This window comes from Hemicordylus capensis, chromosome 1, assembly GCF_027244095.1.
Source record: "Hemicordylus capensis ecotype Gifberg chromosome 1, rHemCap1.1.pri, whole genome shotgun sequence".
NCBI classification, from domain to species: Eukaryota; Metazoa; Chordata; class Lepidosauria; order Squamata; family Cordylidae; genus Hemicordylus; species Hemicordylus capensis.
In genome coordinates, this window is record NC_069657.1 from 136579678 (window position 1) to 136600527 (window position 20850).

General features: G+C 46.0%; 1 protein-coding gene across 7 annotated transcripts in view; it reads right to left on the reverse strand.

Moving 5' to 3' along the window:
- The window catches only part of TESMIN (testis expressed metallothionein like protein), a 103121-nt gene that overhangs the window by 14553 nt on the left and 67718 nt on the right, over positions 1 to 20850 (reverse strand). For all 7 annotated transcript variants that reach the window (XM_053289890.1, XM_053289867.1, XM_053289850.1 and 4 more), the window contains one exon: positions 862 to 964. In XM_053289890.1, coding sequence (XP_053145865.1) covers positions 862 to 964 — 103 coding nt within the window. The remainder of the gene's footprint in view (positions 1 to 861; positions 965 to 20850) is intronic.

The window sequence follows — 20850 nt, forward strand, 5'->3', positions numbered from 1 at the left end:
CCTCCAAGAACCTAAGCTCCACAATCCCATAGACCTTTCAGCATCTGTGGTATTATTGCAGAACGGAACCCTCACAGATACCCAAGTCAGATACCCTAAATAATAAAAAATTTAGGTAGAGCAACATATTTCTTGGCACTTTACAGAAACTTGATGAACTGATAAATAGTACCTGAGACAATGGGTTTTTGCCCATTTATTTATCATCAGTTCTATTTTTATTCTACTCAAGAGCCTTTTCTATTGAGACTCCTATGAAAAAAGATTCATTAAGTATGTCTGAGGTCTCTTTAAACATAATAAAATAAAAATCTAGAATTATGTTCTTAGAGGATGTCCTGAGACTTTCCTCTCAAAGAAAATGAACTTGTTTAATTTTTTAATATAAGAAGCTATGAAAAATGATTGACCACTCTGTATGTAAGAGAACATCATTTTCATCATGAACCTCGCCACTAAGATTGTCAGAGGAGGTTCGTCTGCAGTTATCACTGGCTTGTCTGATTGTGGACTCATCAGCAAGCTTTTCTGTAGTTGCCCTGGGGCTGTAGAACACACAGTCTGTTGAAGTTAGAGCTGCGCCATCTCTGAGGGCCTTCAGAAGATCCTTGAAGACACACCTATTCAATCAGGCTTTTAGTTGATTTTACATTTTAATTTGTCTGTTTTAACCGCTGGTTTTAATGTTTAGCGATGTTTTTAACCAACTGTAAAACACCATGAGATCCTTGTTTGGGGCAATATATAAATGTGCTTAAACAAACAAATGTAAGTGTTTAAAATAATAAAACAACCTAACACATTTAAGGAGAAGACTAAGCAATATACTTTGCATGTAAAAAGTAGAAATATTTGTATTACCTTAATTGCCTTAAACCGTTCTATTTCATGTTGCGGATTGTTATAACAATTATTGCAGTTGCAGTTACTACAGAAATCACCGTTGGCAAAACAATCGCAGTATCTGTGTTTAGTGAACATATAAAATACATTTTTGTGGTTACCATTTTAAAGTATGGCTATCTATATCTATGAGGCTGAGCACCAAGGGCAGGGCTGTGAGAATATGGGTGGATTCAGTTGACCAGCAGCAAACCCAACTGCCAGGTCCTGGCAAGTGAGCACTCCTGGTTCAAGCTGCAAGTGCCGCACACTTCGTGACGTCTGAACCCACCAATGTCAGGTTGCTGAGCAGCACTTCCCTCTGCCACCCAGCATCTGCCACCCAACTTCAGATCTTGGTTACAGATGTGAGATCCCTGGAGGGAAGTGCTCTTCTGCAAACTGACACTGGTGGGTTCAGATGTCACATCATGCACAGCACACCAGGAGTATACTTGCTGGGAAGTGGCGGTTGGCAGAACCAGACTTGCTGCTGGTCATCCGAACCAACCCAAAAATTTTCTTTATGTATGTTAACTTGTATCTCCAAAAAGGGAAGGGGAAGAGGTAACATTCTCATTGCACAAGCAACTGGGTCAATGTTCTATGCTTTTAAAGTATTGTGTGGAGCTGATAATGCTTCCTGTTGGGGCTCTTTCCCTAATCCAGCTCTAGTCATGGACAGTACACATGACAAGCTTGGGCTGGTCCGAAGGTAGTGGGTTATTTCAATTGATTGTTCACAGTCAGTTACAGACATGACAAGCTTGGACATGGAAATGTGAATTCAGATACATATCCTTGCTCTTCCACATTCTTCCCCAACTAATTTACTAAGTGCAGCTGAATTGGATGAGGGAGTGCCAAAAAATGTGAATACATTATAATGGATATAAAATCACCCCTTCTTTCCTTTAGTCATTTGATTAAACTCTGACCTAGAAAATGATGACCTTCTTACCTGGAACCTTTTCACCTGAAACCCGATGCATTTCAAGATGCATTTTCAAAATGTTTTAAAGCAGTGGTTCCCAAACTTGGAGCCTCCAGATGTTGCTGAACTACAACTACAACCAGCCTCAGCCACAACAAATTGTAGCTGGGGCTGGTGGGAATTGTAGTTCAGCAACATTTGGAGGCTCTCAGTTTGGGAACCACTGTTTTAAAAGTATTTATTTAACATATTTTTATACCGCCCAAAACTTGCATCTCTGGGCGGTTTACAATTAAAATAATTTAAACCATTAAATCAATTAAACAATTAAAACCATATAAACATTAAAATCATTTAAAACCAACATTAAAAATTAAAACCATAAATCTAATTAAAAGATATAGCAGTCAGTTATCTAATTGCTCCTCAGACATAAGGATTAGTGAAGTAATTAGTGATTAATTACATAATTAGTGATTAATTACTAATAATTAGTGATTAATTATATAATTGACTTGTGGTAACAATTTATAAGAAGAAACAAACCAGGTTTTAGTTTTCTATTAAGAGAAGGATTGGGATGCTGATGTACTTCTATAAGTTATTATTTTTGCTTGATCACAAGTATTTTATGATATATGAATTATTTAACTCCCAAATGGAGAATCAGGTTTTTTTAGCACCTCACTTGACTCTTAGCAGCTCAAAAATAGTTGTGGTAAGATTCTGAATTAAGACTCCACTCCTTGAAATAATTTTTCATATAAGGTCCTTTTGTAAGGGCAGGTTTCCTACCTGTAACTGTAGTTCTTTGAGTGGTCTTCTGTGCATTCACATTTGGGTTATGTGCCTGCCTAGAAACCAGGTTCCAGAACTTTCCAGAGCTTCACCTTAAAAGGAAAAAAGAGCAAGAAACATCATACCCTACCCTACCTCAGTCTAGGAGATTGCCACAACCAAGGACCTGAGAGAGCCTGCTATAGGGAGATAGGGCAGGTAGTATGAATACACAGAAGACCACTCGAAGAACAACAGTTATAGGTAGGAAACCTGCCCTCTTCCTTCGTGGTCTCTGTGCATCACACTTGGGACCATAGAAAGCTTTTCTTACCTAGATGGAAGGAGCAGCCTATTGGGAGACTGACTGAAGTATCCAAGTGCCAAAAGCCATCTGAGACCGGAATCGGACATCCAAGCATAATGGTAGACAAACATGGACAGTTTCAACCAGGTCGCCTGCAGATCTCATCCAGAGGGTTCTGAACCAGAACATTGTGAATGTCACCATAGCCTGGGTGAAGTGTGCCTGGATGGGGCAAGGCAGTGGCTTTTTTGCCAGTTGGTATGAAAGAGCTATGGCTTCCAATACCCATGCCAAGAGCCTCTGGGTCGAAATGGGCATCCCTTGGGAGGGGCTGGCATTGCTAACAAACAGCCTGTTGAATCTTCAGAACAGCTTGGTTATGTCCACATAAAACACCAGAGCTCTACGTATGTCCAGAGTATGGTATGTTCTGTCCTTTTCTGAAATGGGGTCAGGGAAGAAGACAGGAAAGTGCAGTTCCTGAGACACGTGGAACTCCATCACCACCTTGTCTAGAAAAGTAAGGTCTAGCCTCAGCACCACACTGTCTCTGCGAAATATCAAGTAGGGTGCATCATACCACAGGGCCCTCAATTAGCTGATCCTTCATGCTGAAGCCACCAATCACTTTTTTCAAGGACAATAGTAGTAGAATAGCCATACCTTATTTCAAAATGATTAAGGACCCTAGGGTCAGGGGGGTCAGGCTTACGTCATAGGCATAGGCCCCTAGACCACGTGTTTAATCCGTGTGGTAGGCATGACGCATGAGGGTTGATTTTTAATTGGGTAATGGGAGCACGTGAGAGGTGGCCGCTTATATAGGGGTAATTTTGGAGGTTCAGCACTGTGGGGAGAAAACATGGAACAACCTAGCGCATCTAAAACACCACTGAAGCCTGTGGAGCTCTCACTACCGATGGCTCCATCGAAATTGAAGCCTAGGAGGGAGCGCATCAGACAACTACGGTCAAGGAGACTGGCCTTTAGTCCAATGGCTGCGAATCTTTGCCCAGAAGAAGAGAAGTGGTCTGCCTATAGAAACCCTAAAGGGCAGACCAGGGCTGCTAAGAAAAAGAGAAGGCCTAGGCTATTTTACTGTCAGGAACCCTGTTGCAAAGTTGATCCGACAGTTGCACAGCTGGAATGTGATTGCGGGCATTCTCCAGAAAGACCAAGGCTAGGATACTGCCTCGATAAGTGCTGCGATTGGAGTGATGACCACTCATCGGAGGACGACAGTACAGTTGGTGGGGCTGTCACAAATCTCATAAAAAGATCTGAATTGGAAACAGACCCCAAGGAAGAGGAGGATAAGGAAAATAAGAGGGTAAGAGCAGCATTTATTTTTTATTTTGTGTGTGACATGTTGTAACAGAGATGGGGGCAGGGATGTGTGATGTGCACGTAGATGAACTGTTACATTGATAAGGTTTTTATTATTAGATGTGATTGTAAATCAGCGTAGTGATTGCAAAATGAGAAAGTGATCCTAAAGGGTCTGAAAGTATAGATGTATTCATTTATTGTCTGGTCTGTTTCTTCAGGTGGATGAAGAGCTCAAGCTGGCTATGGAGAACCTGAACATTGATGATGATGAAAAAGCAGAGTGATATTCATGTTATATGTGCCCCGTGCAGTTGTATGATTGCTGAGAACTAAAAAATAAATAAAAAATTGTCAAATGTTATTGCAAATGACATATACCCCCCAATTTTTGTCTGTTACTATGTATCAATAAATTCATTTTGTTTTAAGCATATATGTTCATTTGTGTGTCAACATGCGATATGGCAGACTCTGAAAAAATTCTAAAGAAAATATATTATACCCCTGACCACGTAGGGAGTTTCAGGGGAGTGAATCCACTATTTCAAGAGGCCAGGCAACACAGCAAAAAGATCACTAAAAATCAAGTAGTAAACTGGCTTTCAGAGCAAGATGCTTATACTATGCATAGGCCCGCTAGAGTCCGGTTTAAAAGGAACAGAATCATTGTTTCACAGGTGGATGCACAGTGGCAGGCCGATTTGGTGGATATGCAGCAATTTACAAAATACAATAAGGGGTACAAGTACATTTTGACGGTGGTGGACGTCCTGTCTAAATATGCCTGGGCTGTGGCTCTAAAAGACAAGACAGGAAAAGAAGTATCCGGGGCTTTTAAAGCTATTTTCAGTCTAGGGAGAAAACCCAACAAGCTCCAGACTGACAGGGGAAAGGAATTTCTAAATAAGACTATGAGTAGACTATTGAACTTAAGCACTATGGAGTTCAACATTTTGTCACCAATAATGAGGTTAAAGCCGGTATTTCTGAATGGTTTAACAGATCTTTAAAATAAAAAATGTGGCACTATTTCACAGCTAACAACACCTTCAAGTATATTGAGGTGCTACCAGATCTTCTACGAAGTTATAATCAGGGTTTTCTCCCTAGACTGAAAATAGCTTTAAAAGCCCCTAAAATAGCTTAAAAGCTTTAAATGCTGCTCTTACCCTCTTATTTTCCTTATCCTCCTCCTCCTCTTCCTTGGGGTCTGTTTCCAATTCAAATCTTTTTATGAGATTTGTGACAGCCCCACCAACTGTACTGTCGTCCTCCGATGAGTGGTCATCACTCCAATCGCAGCACTTATCGAGGTAGTATCCTAGCCTTGGTCTTTCTGGAGAATGCCCGCAATCACATTCCAGCTGTGCAACTGTCGGATCAACTTTGCAACAGGGTTCCTGACAGTAAAATAGCCTAGGCCTTCTCTTTTTCTTAGCAGCCCTGGTCTGCCCTTTAGGGTTTCTATAGGCAGACCACTTCTCTTCTTCTGGGCAAAGATTCGCAGCCATTGGACTAAAGGCCAGTCTCCTTGACCGTAGTTGTCTGATGCGCTCCCTCCTAGGCTTCAATTTCGATGGAGCCATCGGTAGTGAGAGCTCCACAGGCTTCAGTGGTGTTTTAGATGCGCTAGGTTGTTCCATGTTTTCTCCCCACAGTGCTGAACCTCCAAAATTACCCCTATATAAGCGGCCACCTCTCACGTGCTCCCATTACCCAATTAAAAATCAACCCTCATGCGTCATGCCTACCACACGGATTAAACACGTGGTCTAGGGGCCTATGCCTATGACGTAAGCCTGACCCGATGAGTGGTCATCACTCCAATCGCAGCACTTATCGAGGCAGTATCCTAGCCTTGGTCTTTCTGGAGAATGCCCGCAATCACATTCCAGCTGTGCAACTGTCGGATCAACTTTGCAACAGGGTTCCTGACAGTAAAATAGCCTAGGCCTTCTCTTTTTCTTAGCAGCCCTGGTCTGCCCTTTAGGGTTTCTATAGGCAGACCACTTCTCTTCTTCTGGGCAAAGATTCGCAGCCATTGGACTAAAGGCCAGTCTCCTTGACCATAGTTGTCTAATGCGCTCCCTCCTAGGCTTCAATTTCGATGAAGCCATTGGTAGTGAGAGCTCCACAGGCTTCAGTGGTGTTTTAGATGCGCTAGGTTGTTCCATGTTTTCTCCCCACAGTGCTGAACCTCCAAAATTACCCCTATATAAGTGGCCACCTCTCACGTGCTCCCATTACCCAATTAAAAATCAACCCTCACGCGTCATGCCTACCACACGGATTAAACACGTGGTCTAGGGGCCTATGCCTATGATGTAAGCCTGACCCCCCTGACCCTAGGGTCCTTAATCATTTTGAAATAAGGTATGGCCATTCTACTACTGACAATAGCTTCAGATTGCAAGAAGCAAGTGGTTAAATGGAAGATGCATAAGCTGCATTAGAACTAATTGTAAGTTCCAGAGGGCAACAAACAGGTGATAGTAGGAAATAAATTCTGCAAACTCCTTAAAAATTTCTTGTTGGGTCGGAGAAAACCCTGTGGTGTGCAGCTATGGCTTCTAAATGCACCTTAATGGAGGCATGTGCCTGCCCCTCCTCTCAGAGAGCTAAGAGGTATTCCAAGATGGTGTGCCCTGGTGGCACCTCTGGAGAAAAGCCCTTGCCTGCCACATGAATACAGAATCTCTTCCATTTTGCCATGTAACATTTTCTAGTGGATGGTTTTCTTGAATCTTCTAGTACTCTTTGGATGGAATTCCGAAACTCTACTCTCCTGTATCCTCCAAACCTTCAGGTGTAATGACTCCAGGTCTGGGTGCTGTCTGTGGCCATATTCCATTGTTAGGAGTCTGGGACTCAGAGTTAAGTGGTTGGCCAGATGCAAGAGGCTAGTGAACCATGGTTGCCCCAGCCACCAGGTGGTCACCAGGAGCGAATGTGCCCTGTCTCTTTCCAGTTTCTTGATGACCTCCGGGATCAAGGGAGTTGGTGGGAAAGTGTACATCAGTTCCTGTCCCCAATGGATGAGAAAGGCATTGCCTAGCGACTGTGGATTTGACCCTGCTCTGCTGCAAAAGCGCCCGCATTTCGTATTGGCTGCTGTGGCAAAGAGATTTATGGTGGGAGTCCCCCATCTCTGAAAGGCTTCAGTCAGTGCTTTTAGGGCATAGGAACATAGGAAGCTGCCATATACTGAGTTCAGACCATAAGTCCATCTAGCTCAGTACTGTCTACACAGACTGGCAATGGCTTCTCCAAGGTTGAAGGCAGGAATCTCTCTCAGCCCTATCTTGGAGCTCCCAAGGAGGGAACTTGGAAAAGATGCTCTTCCCAGAGTGGCTCCATCCTCTAAGCGGAATATCTTACAGTGCAAACACTTCTAGTCTCCCTTTCATATGCAACCAGGGCTGACTCTGCTTAGCTTAAGGGGACAAGTTATGCTTGCTACCACAAGACCAGCTCTCCTCTAAAGATCCCACTCATGGGATCGGTTGCTCTGATGGCTAAGACCATCTGTCAGGGTGTTGGAAATCCCTTCTATTAGCACTGCAACAGGCCAGATTCTCTTGCATATCACTCCACGACCATATCTGAAGAGCAAGCAGCATCAGGGTTTGAGAAGCTGTGCTGCCCTGTTGATTCAAATAAGACCTGGCTGTTGTGTTGTCTAAGGATCAGCATGGAACTGCAAGATGGCTATCAGCTCAAGGTAGTTGATATGGCTTCGCACATCTCTGTGTGATCAAAGCCCTGCTACTGTGAAGGTCTTGAAGTGGGCTCCTCACCCTGACTGTGAGGTGTTATGGTCATTGTTGTGGAGGGTAGGTGGAAGGGAACTCCCCTGGACGTCTATCCCCAGTCCTCTGTCCACCATTGCACAGCCGTGCATATCCTCCATGGCGGTGTGGGGGCTACTCCTTGGTGCTGGCGATAAGGCTTGAAACTGTCCAGAAACCATGCTTAAGAGGCGCATGTGGAAGGGCACTAGTGGAATTACTGCGGTGGTGGAAGCCATCAGTCCTAATAGTATCTCTACAAAGCATGCTGTGTGCTTTTGATTTGTGCAGAATCTTTGTACTGCTTCTTTGAGACTGCTTATCCTGTGGGGGACCAGGTAGGCCCTCCCTCTTATGGAATCTAGCAGCGTTCCAAAGAATTCTAAGTAATGTGTGGGTGTAAGAGATGACTTTCTATAATTTACTTCCAGTCCTAGGGAACTCAGCAATTGAAGGGTGATTTCTACATGATGTATGAGGCACTGACATCAGGAGGCTACCAGCAACCAGTCTATAAATGGAAAGACCGTCACTCCCTGAAGTTGAAGATGCACTGCTACTACCACTATGCATTCTATGTGGACGATAACCCAAAGGGAAGGACTCTGTAGTGGTAAGTATGGTTGCCCACCCAGAATCTGAGATATTTGCGATGATGTGGTGCAATAAAGGTACTCAACCTTTAGATCGATAGATGTGAACATTCTTCGCGAGGAGGCACAGAATGGTGGGGATTGTGACCACACAGAATCACTGGTAGCACACAAAGGAATTGACATCCCACAGGTCTAAAATTCATCTTAAACCCCCACCTCACTTCAGGATTGTAAAATATTTTGAACAGAAGCCTCTGAGTAGGTCCATGTGCACATCTTTGATGGCTCCTTTCCCCCAGGAGGGACTGTATTTCTTTTAAAAGGTAAGGGGAAGGTTTTGTGTGTTGCACACTGGAAAAGGGTGGGAGGATGCTGAATTCTATTCTCCATTGCAGATTATGGCCAAAACCCACGTCGGATGTAATGGCTGCCCATGCATTGTAATGGCAGGCTAGCCTGGAGGCTGACTCTTTGCCTTTTGGGATAGATGTGTTTGGGTTTGGTGGCTAAGTGAGGCTTGTATGCTGTTATAGTGATGGCCCTATGTTCTGGTACCTATTTTGCTGGCAAAAGGAATCGCTCAATTGGTACCCCAACTGTCTATACTGGCTTTGGCAGGGCCAGTATTGTTTCTTGGCCAACATGGAGGAGGAGGAATGAGAAATTCCCTTGGAACATGCAGTGGAATGAAGTTTTTGCCTTCTCTCTAAGAGTGGTCAAATAGGGCTGCCCCATCAAAGGGCAGGTCCTCAATGTATGTCCAAGCCTCCTGCAACAATGAGGTGGAGCAAAGCCATATGTGTCTTCTAAGGGAGATTGCTGCTGCCATGACTCGGGATCCACATCTACATAGTGGCATGCAAAATATAGTTGTTTAGACAGTTGGGAGCCTTTTGTGTAGGAGAGTGGTAGCTGCTTCCCTTTGTTCTTGTCTGAGTTGGCTCAAACAACTCAAAACAAGGAAGGGAGGTAGTTTTTATAAGATGAAATACTGATATCTAGCCCAGCAGGCCTGGTAGTTCGCAATACATAGTAGGAAGCTAGAGGTGGAGTAGATGCACCTGCCTACAGCATCCAGCCTCTTATCCTCCCTGTCCAAAGGTGTGGATAGAAGGCATTGCTTTGATTTGGCTTGAGCTGATTACCACCAAATTTGGTATTGGATGTTGTGTCAAATATTGATTGTTCAGCTGCTGCACCATATACATGCTTTCCAGTTTCTTAGAAGTGGGAGGAAAGGTGGCTGGTTTCTCCCATTGTGTTTTAACAATATGAGTAAGGTTTGGCACTAGAGGAATGGTCATGGCTCCTTGACTCTCTGTCTGGATCAAGACAATAATAGGGTCTTATAAGGTGGAAGACTGTTTTGCTATAACCAAGGTAAGTGATGACGTCATCCTAAGGAGCTGCTCTGTATAGCCCTTGAATTCATCAGATGTTCTCCTCAGGCTGATCATCAGATTGATCCTCTATGTCATCTACAGTACCAACCTCCTCAGTCTCACCATTAGGAATGCTCGGTGACCCAAGTGGCTGTTCTATTGCTTCCTCGAACTTGTGTGTTTGTTGTTCAGGTTCACATGGCTGTGGTTGTTCTGCTGCCAGGGTTGGTATTGGTGAGGCAGCAGGCAGGCTATGAACTAGTGGGCTTTGAGGTGTGGAGCCCCGTGACTTCTTGGTTCTTTTCCTGAGGTCTTGGCTCAGGGAGCGTGATCCTGCAGGGCTGGGTGGCGACTTAGACCATGGGCATAACCTATGCTTGTGTAGTATTCAAAGTATGCCCTTTCCTCCCCACTATGGCAAGACCTGTGCCCATAAGGTCTGCTCCCTCCAATTCATAATAATAATCGTAATCTGAATAAGTACTGTGTCTGTCCAGAATGTATTGGTCCCTGTGGTCCCACAATGCCCGCACCTTGTGTTTATACACAGGGCAACAATGCACTCTACGGTGCAGGGAGTATGACGGGTTGATATCTGTGAGCCCGGAGACTCAGGTGCTTTCAAGTTCCCTTGCCCCTCAGAAACAGAGTCTGAATTCTGCAGGAGATCCAGGGGGGCATTGAACTCTGAGGAGTCAGAGTAGATCAACCACAGTGGTGATAAGCAAATTGGGCTATGCTTAGGTGAGAGTGGGGTCATGTGCTTCTTCTTACACTTTTTAGGTTTCTGTCCCTTATCCTCTACATTAGCCTCTGCCTCCAGTACCTTGTGCTTTTTCTTAAGCGGTTTCTCTACATTCTCTGCATCTGAGGTGAATGGCTGTGCTGTTTGTTGCTTTGAAAAGTGCTTCTGTTTGTTTTTAAGGCACTTCAGTGATGTTTGCTTATCTTTCACTTGTTTGTTTGGCACTTGCTTTGTTGAACCCAAAGTTGGGTTCGATGCTAGTGGTGGTGGTTGCTGAGCTTCCAGCTTTGATGCTCCCAGCTTCAGGACTGTAGACAAAACAGAGGCTGTGTGCCATACTCCCCAAAGGGCTGAGTGCTGTGCCACTGACAGCTTGACATCCAGGAGCTTCAGGGGCAGTACCAGGAACATCCCAGGTGGGGCTGCACCTAAGCAGTGCGCATGCCTGGCATCAATCTTGGGCCCAATGCTGCTGCTGTCAAAGGCAATGATGCAGTTGAACCCAAAGGCACACCACTTGACATTCTGAGGCAACAGCGGGGCCAAGGGTGATGCCATGGGCACGGGCAGCAGTGGGGTAGTAGCAGGGGTGGATCCAGGAGAAAATTGCAGGAGGTGCAACAGGAATCCCCCCCTCATATATAAAAATATTGGGGCTCGGATTTTCTTTCTCTTGCAAATGCACTCTGCCAGGGGTGTCAAACTCAAATCTGGTGGTGGGCCAGATTGGATTACAATGAACCTCTGGGGTGCCGCACATAGTCTTATGCCACCTTCTGTCACCTCACACTCACCTCGCACCACTGTCTTCCTCTTCCTCAACTTCTCTCATTCCCAAATTTCTTTACACCAAAACACACTCAGGGAAGAATTAATTTTTAAAAAATATATATTTTTAGAAGAAATTCTGAACAACATACCTGCTGATACCAGATTTTGCATGGACAATTGTGCCACTCTCCCCACTTCCTCTTGCCCTTGCAAAGGTGTTGCTTGGTATTTAAAAGATCCAGGGCTTGAGCCCACAGGGCCTGCCTGAGACCCACAGCCTCCCCACATTTTGATAATTAAACCATTTCATGCTCTCTAAAAGGTATCCAACACTCTCCTCCCCACTAGTTTACTTCATTGCTAAAAATGAACTTCCTTTTCCTCCTGCATCAGGTTTCTCCTGCAGTCAATACCCACAGTTTAGAACCAGTGTGGTGTATTGACTAGAGTGTTAAGACTAGGATTGGAATTCCCCAATTGGTCATGAAACCCACTGCAGGACTTTAGGTGAGACACTCTCTCTCTCCTCCAAACTTGCCTCACAGGATTGTTGTGTGGATAAAAGCGGGGAGGAAGATCATGTACACTACCCTGACCTGAACTCTTTGGAGGAAGAACAGGATATGTGTCATAATAAAATATGTATCTATAACATATACATATTTATGTTGACTTTGAGTCACATGCACTCCAATCCTCAACATGTAGACTCAGAAGCAAATTCAAATAGCTTTTTTTACACCTCACAGCAGCAAGCAGCCCAATTTGATCTCCTCTATGAACCACATTTCATTTAAGCAAAAAGCGTATGAAATTATAATGTATGTCTATACACTACAGTGTATAGTGTGTGTCTATACACTACAGAAAGAAAAGCCACCAATTTGATTTCAAATATGTCATAGATGGAGTTACCTCCCCCCCCCTTTTTTTAAGAATTTAAAGACAACCAAGCATTTCATGGGCAAGGCAGTATTTAAAATGAGTTTCTTGTGATCTGATTTGCAAACCTTATTTTGAAGCAAGTGTATAAAAACAGACTTTTGGTCAGGGAAGGAAAATACTTAATGTTCATTTTAGCAATTTGTGAATTACTTCACAAGTTTAGCTACTTTCAAGAAGTGGAGGTATTTTATTCCATTAGAAGCTTATTAAAAAGACAGTATGTAAGTTATTTATATATGAGGTACTGTTACAAGCACAAAGCAAAATAAAATAGTAAGATTATAAGGGGAAACATGCTGAACAAGAACCATTTTGCCATATTTTGCTATTTAAGCCATTTTGAGAACTTAGTTTCTAAAAAAGCAGCATATTCATATTTTTAATGGGGGGCGTGGAGTAGAGAGAGAGAGAGAAACCTAGACACAGAGACCAGATTAGAGCTCATGAGCATTTTAGTATCTTCAGGAACAAAAAGCAGGAACAAAAACAAAAACAGATCCATTTTGTTAGAGCATTTTTTCTCCTCTCTTATTCTTTTTAAAGGTTTTAATACTTCTGAAGTGATTAATTTTCTCACAAGAAGCTATGTTGTTGGGATGGAGAGGGTTTTTCTTACAAGTTTGTATTAGAACATTTTTGGTTTATACTCTGGAAATGATTCCCGCCCCCCCCCCCCACCAAGTGTAAAACACTCTCTCTCACAGAGAGAGACACAGAGAGAGAAACATGTGAGAGATTATTTCTCTCACATGTGTATACACACACAGTTCATGGGGGTGGGTGGAAAGAGAAACACAATGGCTTAAGCAAGGGGAACAAATATCACACACACACACACACACACACCCCAAACAGATAAGGGTTGGGAGGTTTTTTTTTTGTTGTTTTACTTTCCTGGGGGAGACAAGCCCAACAGCCAGAAACTCAATTGTCCTTGTGGTAAATTGCAATACATTCAGAGACCAGCCAGAGCAAGGGAGGAGTACAAGACCCAGGAGAACAAATCAGGCTGCTGCTCCTTCTGAGAGCAGGCAGGACTAGCAGCACAAAGTGAAGTTAACCCTTTTTTAAAATTCTGCTGCTGCTGAGGAACTGCCAATCAGGATCCAAATTCTAGGGATGTGCCCGAAACGTTTCGGAGGCCATTATGAAGGCTTCCGAAACGTTTCAGCACTGGGGGCGTTTCAGCGCGGGTAGCACTTTAAGGGCGGGGGAGGACGTACTCACCCCTCCTGCCGCATTTCCCCCGCCGGCACGTTGTTTTTTTAAGCCCCTCAGGGCGGCAGCGTTCCTCCCTGCCGCCCTGTCTTCCCCGTCGGCCGGAAGTCGCGAGTGCGCGTGTGCCCATCGTGCGTGCGCGCGCACGCACACACACGGCAGAAGGGAACGCGCGCACACGCAACAGGCGCATGCGCACTCGCGACTTCCAGCCAACGGGGAAGACGGGGCGGCAGGGAGGAACGCTGCCGCCCCGAGAGGCTTAAAAAACAACAACGTGCCGGCTGGGGAAATGCGGCGGGAGGGGTGAGTACACCCTCCCCCACCCTTAAAGCACCACCCCCCGCCGGCGCCGAAGGTCTCCATGCACATCCCTACCAAATTCACAGGGGGTGCAACTGCACCTTTGTACCTGCCCGGATCTGCCCCTGGGTAGTAGGTGGAGCTGATCCCATGCCTGAGTTCTGGGTGGCCTACTGCAGGTGGCCCGAGCAGTTAGAAGCTTCAGACTGCATTGTTGGTCTGCCCCTCCTTTAGTCCCGCTTTAGCCTCAGTAATGGAGGCTTTTTGGGAGCTGGCACTGACCAATGAGCTGCTGGCTTGAAGGGCTCTTTCTCAGAGGAGTGCCCCTAAATGAGAGGCCTGTTTAGCAAAGCTTAGGTAGACAGAGCAAATATCCACTCTATGTGTTTCCCCAAAGCATGGGAGGCACTTCAAGTGTCCATCAGAAGTGGGGATTTTCCCAGCACACTCTGAGCAGCATTTGTAAAAGACGTTTGCCATTGTGGCCACAAGGCCAAGTGGAGGTGGGGGGAAATGAACCAGCAGAAATCAAAATGCAACATATATATATATATATATATATATATATATATATATATATATATACTGATTATTAAAAGAAAGGGAGAAAGACAAAATAGAAATGAAAATAGAGAACGAACAGAAATAATACAGCCTATGTTATTGTAGGTGAAGACAGAAGAATGATCTGAAAACCTTGCTATAGTGGCAGTTGACGAAAGAATGAGGTAGGGTAGGTATGACCCTACAGAGGGAGCTATGTTCCTCACTCTTTTTTCCTTTTAAGGCGAAGCTTTGGAAAGTTCTGGAACCTGGTCTCCACACAGGCACATAACCCAATCTGATGCACAGAGACCATAAAGAAGAATTAGTTTTATCTGATGTCTTATCCTTTGTCTATATTTCATGTTCTATATATACTGTACTAGGAGTTATATAAGTAAACAAGTATTTTTGTAGAAATGTTTTCTCTCAAGTTCCTATCTTTCTATTTTTAGTTCAATACCCTAATGAACATGGAACTCCTGTAGTGGTGTATTTCCTAAATTGTATTTAGGTGGTGTACTTCGGTGGTGTATCTCCCCCCCTGCTAACTTGGCAAAGAGGCACCTTTTAACGTGGCGATTCTCTTGATTTAGCAGGGGGAGAGTAACTGGCCCTCTCCACCCCCAGCACAGTACCTCCAGTGACTGTTGCTGGTGTCTATCTTGTGTTTCTTTTTAGATTGTGAGCCCTTTGGGGACAGGGATCCATCTTATTTATTTATTATTTCTCTGTGTAAACCGTCCTGAGCCATTTTTGGAAGGGTGGTATAGAAATCGAATGAATGAATGAATACATAAATAAATTTGGAAATTTTGCACACTATGCAGTTTTCTGATATAGCTTAAGGCTAATCTAAAGACTAAACGTATGAACTCATATAGAGGCAATCCATGACATTGTCACATGGTGGTATTGGTGGATATGGCTAGCTCAATTTTCCATATTTTCCCCCTAAATTATCTACCTAACTTTTGGCCTTAATCATAGATGTGAACTACTGGTCACATATGTACTTTGCTGCATCACTTCTTTTTGGGGTGTGTTATCTTTCAACATGCTATCAGAAAAACAGGTTGCTTACCTGTAACTGATGATCTGGTAGAGATCTGTCGACATCCATAAGAATGGGTTCTGCGCCTGCGCAGGAAACCCCGCGGTAGCCATGCCTCAGCTTGTCGAGGTGTCCAAGTCCCGCCCCCACGCAGAGTGTGCTATTTAAGAGCGGGCTGGGCGCCATGTTCCTCAGTTCTTTGGACGACCGCCGTGGAGGACGATTACCCTTGATGGACACATTGGATGGATCCCAAAGCAACAGTAAGTATAACATCACGCACATAGTGGAATGTCACTACTGCAGAGGGGAAGGATGGGAGGGTCTTATGGATGTCGACGGAGCTCTACCAGATCATCAGTTACAGGTAAGCAACCTGTTTATCTGGATCGAGATCCGTCGACAGCCATAAGAATGGGTGTTTAGCGAGCTCCCCAAGGAGGGGGGTGCAGTAGTGCTATTGTAACACCCTTTTAAGGACGCTCCTCCCGAAACTAGCCTCTGCAGCAGAACGCACATCTATGGCGTAATGCTTGACAAATGGGAGATTGGACGACCAGGTTGCTGCTTTGCATATGTCCAAGAAGCCAATTCCTGAGAGGTGTGCAGCTGATGAAGCATAAGCCTGTGTGGAATGGGCCTTGATGGCTTTTGGAGGCGTCTTGTGCTGCAGCTCATAGGATGAGGTTAACCAGCCACCTAGATAACCTTTGTCAAGAAATTGGGAGGCCTTTGGAAGGGCCGCTGTAGGCTATAAAAAGACGCGTAGAGGTTCTGAAGTCTCTTGTATGTGACAGATAGAATAGGAGGGCTCTACGGATGTCCAGAGAGTGCATGGACTTCTCCAAGGCCAATTGCGGGTTCCTAAAGAAGGTAGGTAGAATAATATCTTGGTTCAAATGAAAATCTGAAACCACTTTTGGCAGAAAGGAGGGATCTAGTCGCATACGAACTTTGTCCTCGTGGAACTGAGTGTACGGAGAATCTATCCTCAGGGCCGTGAGTTCACTCACACGACAAGCTGTTGTGATCGCGACTAGGAACGCGGCCTTTAAGGACACCAATTTTAAAGACGCCGTGGCCATAGGCTCGAAGGGCTTTTGAGTCAGTGAAGAAAGTACTAATGACAGGCTCCAAGGCTCCACTGGTGATTTTACAGGAGGGTAGACATTGGAGAGACCCTTCAAGAAGGCTTTGCTGAGGGGATGAGAGAAGAGTGTGGTACCGTCACACCCCGGGTGCAGGGACGAGAGAGCGGCTAAATGGACCTTTATGGAAACATTAGCCAATCCTTGTGATTTCAGAGATGATAGATAAAGGAGCACCTGACGGATGGAAGCCCGCTTTGGCAAATAACCGTGGGACTTTGCGTGGGCTTTAAATTGAAGCCACTTTTTGTGATAATTACGTCTAGTGGACAACTTTCTTTGATTTAATAAAATGTCATCTAAAAGCCTATCCGCCTCCAGTTGTGACCTGCGTTTGAAACACCTGCGTTGCTGCGGCGTCGGTGGAGCTCCAATGCCTAAATCATCCCCCGATTGGTCGCTGACATTTTCTGCTGGTTCAGGCTGTTGAGTCTGTTCTGAACCGTCAGCTAATTCCACTGCAGTCGGGCTCTGCCCTTCAGACATTCCAGACTCGGCTGAAATGCCGACAGCTTCCCTTTCTTCCTCGCTGTCAGAGCTAGGGGACATGACACTACACCCCTCCCCAGGGTCCTCCCCCTCCGGGACCGGAGGCCCGGGTTTGGAGGGATGCAACCGGTGAAACTGGCGCACGAGCTCAGGTGCATGGACATCACTGGCATTTTCCCATGAACGTTCTTCAGGCCCGTACCCTGACCAGTCAATTAGGTATTGTAGGCGTCTACGCCGTACCCGCGAGTCCAAGATCTCTTTGACTTCGAATTCTTCCTCGCCGTCCACCAGCACCAGCGGTGGAGGTACTTCCTGCCCATGCCAGGGATGGGTAGGGTCTGCTGGGATTAACAGTGATCGATGGAAGACCGGGTGAATGCGCAGGCCGGAGGGTAGGCGAAGACGATAAGCGACCGGGTTGATTTGGGCGACAATCGGGTAAGGCCCCATGAAGCGGGCATCCAGTTTTTTGCATGGTCTACGTGTCTTGAAGTGTTGGGTCGATAGCCAGACCTGATCCCCCACTTTCAGGACTGGACCTGCTTGTCTTTTGGCGTCTGCAGCATGTTTATATGCATTCTTTGCGCGAGCTAGTTGTTCTCTCAGGATATCTTGTACGGCCCAAAGTTCCTCAAGGAACTGGTCAACTGCAGGGACAGAGGAGCTCGAAGTGCAGGTGTTTGGGAAATAGCGAGGATGATACCCGTAGTTCGCATAGAAGGGCGTCTGTCGGGTGGATGCATGTGGGGTGTTATTGTAGGCGAACTCTGCAAGAGGTAACAAGTCTACCCAATCCGTCTGTTGGTAGTTCACGTAGCACCTTAGATACTGTTCCAGGGTGGCATTTGTCCGTTCGGTCTGACCATCTGATTGTGGATGGTACGCCGAGGAGAGGTGTACTCGCACGTCAAGGAGACGGAACAGAACCTGCCAGAAATGGGCAATGAATTGGGGTCCGCGGTCTGAGATGATCTCTTCAGGCAAGCCGTGGAACCGGACGATCTGCTGGATTATCAGTTTGGCCGTCTCTTGGGCTGAGGGGGTTCCTGAACATGGAATGAAATGAGCCATTTTTGACAAAAGATCCACAACCACCAAAATGGTGTTGTGGCCTTGAGAGGTTGGTAAGTTGACGATGAAATCTAAGGAGATCATTTTCCATGGGCCACTAGGGGTCGGTAGAGGGTGGAGTAGTCCCGTGGGTTTCCCACGCTGATCTTTGGCCCGCTGACACGTGAGGCACGTACGTACGTAATTCTCCACATCTCGGCGTACTTTGGGCCACCAAAATTCCTGGGCAACCAGGTACAAGGTCTTGTAGAAGCCGAAATGACCTGCGGGGCGACTGTCATGACATTGTTTCAGGACCTGAGCTCGGAGGTCTTCGGTGGGTATATACAATCGATCCCGATAATACAAGAGACCATCTTGGAATGAAAAGTCTGAGGACTTGTTTGGTCTGGCTTGGTTCAACTCTCGGATACGGTTTTGCGCGAAGGGGTCCTGTGTTTGTTGAGCTTTTAGCAAGTCTCTGGTTATGGGACTCGGGTTTGTTGCAGCGAAATTTTCAGTTCATATAACAGTGGCTTTCTGTTCTGTTATAGGTTCTATGGCATATTCTGGTTTCCGGGAGAGAGCGTCTGCTTGTTTATTGTGGGTGTTAGGAATATACGTCACTTTGAAATCGAAGTGGGCAAAGAACTGGGACCATCAAATTTGTCGTTGATTCAGTTTACGGGCAGTCTGTAGGTATTCCAGGTTACGGTGATCGGTTCTCACCTCCACGGGGTGTTTTGCTCCCTCTAGCAAATGCCTCCAGAATTCAAACGCTGCCTTGATCGCCAGCAGTTCCTTGTCCCAAATGGTGTAGTTCTTTTCCGAGGAGTTCAGTTTCCTAGAGAAGTACGCACATGGTAGTAGAGTACCCTCGGGGAAACGGGGTTGCAAGAGGACGGCCCCAATGGCTACACTGGACGCGTCTGTCTCCACGACAAAGGGGGTGCATGGGTCAGGAAGCTGTAAAATAGGTTCGGAAACAAACAGGTGTTTCAACTGGCTGAAAGCTCTTTGCACCTCAGGTCCCCAATGGAATGTGGCCTTTTTCTTGAGCAGATCCGTGATAGGAGCAGTAAGGCGGGCAAAACCGGGTATGAACTTCCGATAGTAATTGGCGAATCCCAGGAAGCGTTGTACGTCTTTCACGTTTCGAGGAGGTTGCCAGGACATCACAGCCTCGACCTTCACTGGATCCATCTCGATCCCTCTGTGTGAGACCCGATGTCCCAGGAAGTCCACCACAGAGAGATCAAAGGCACATTTCTCGAGTTTGGCGTAGAGTCGATATTCTCGTAGCCGTTGTAACACTGCCCGGACATGGTTGTAATGGGTTTGGGGGTCTGGTGAATAAACCAGAATGTCATTCATCAGATGTTGAAACACGGCTAGGGCGTTGCACAAGCCAAAAGGCATCACCTGGTACTCAAAGTGTCCATATCGGGTTCGAAAAGCTGTCTTCCATTCATCCCCCTTACGGATGCGTACTAGGTTGTATGCCCCCCGTAAGTCTAGTTTGGTATAGATAGTAGCTCCTTGGAGCCTCTCCAAGAGCTCTGGAATGAGCGGCAGTGGGTACTGGTTTCGGATAGTGATTTTGTTCAAAGCCCGATAATCGTTGCAGAGCCTCAGTTCCCCACATTTCTTCTTCACAAATAATACAGGGGCAGCCACCGGGGAAGAAGAGGGTCGTATGAAACCCCTTTGTAGATTCTTTTTCAGGAACTCCCGCAAAGCGGCCAACTCTGGTTCAGAGAGGGAGTAGATTCGCCCTACCGGCAAGAGCGCCCCGGGTACTAAGTCAATGGCACAGTCATAGGGCCGGTGTGGAGGTAGATGGTCCGCTTCCTTTTTATCAAAGACGTCAGCGAAGTCCTGATACTTCTCAGGAAGTTCCGCAATACTGGCAGGTGGTTCAATCTCCACCCCTGCCCTGGCAGCAATCGGCCAGCAATGCGTCTGACAATAGTCCGAAGTAAAGACCACCTTGCCTCGAGACCATGTGATTTCAGGATCATGGAGGGCTAATCAACTGAGCCCCAAAACCAAGGGAAAAGGCCCCACCTTGGTCCCCAAGAAATGCAGCATCTCAGCGTGACCTTGGATATCCAACTGGAGTGGTTCTGTCTGCTGAGTCACCGGTCCCGTTACCAGTGGCCGACCATCAATCGTTTCTACAGTCACTGGTACGTCAAGGTGTTCCCACTGTATTCGGTGTGCATTTGCAAAGTCAAGATCGATGAAACAATTCGTGGCTCCTGAGTCGATCATGGCCATGGCTTGGACTGGCCGCCTCCCTGGAGTACTGAGGTGAACTGAAACTTGGAGTGCGGAAAGAGGGGAGCTCAAGAGTCCTTTACTACCCGGGCGTAGGATCCCTACTAAGTCCGGGCTTCGTCGTTTCCCAATGCCACAGGGTGGGACCGTTTTGCAGGGCAAGTTGCTGCGTAGTGATCAGCCTGTCCACAGTAGAGGCACAAGCCAGCCCGTCTGCGGCGGTTCTTTTCTTCCGTAGTCAAACGGGGCCGGGCCCCACCTAGTTGCATGGGTTCTTCCACTTGTGGTTCCTTCAGCGTCATAGGG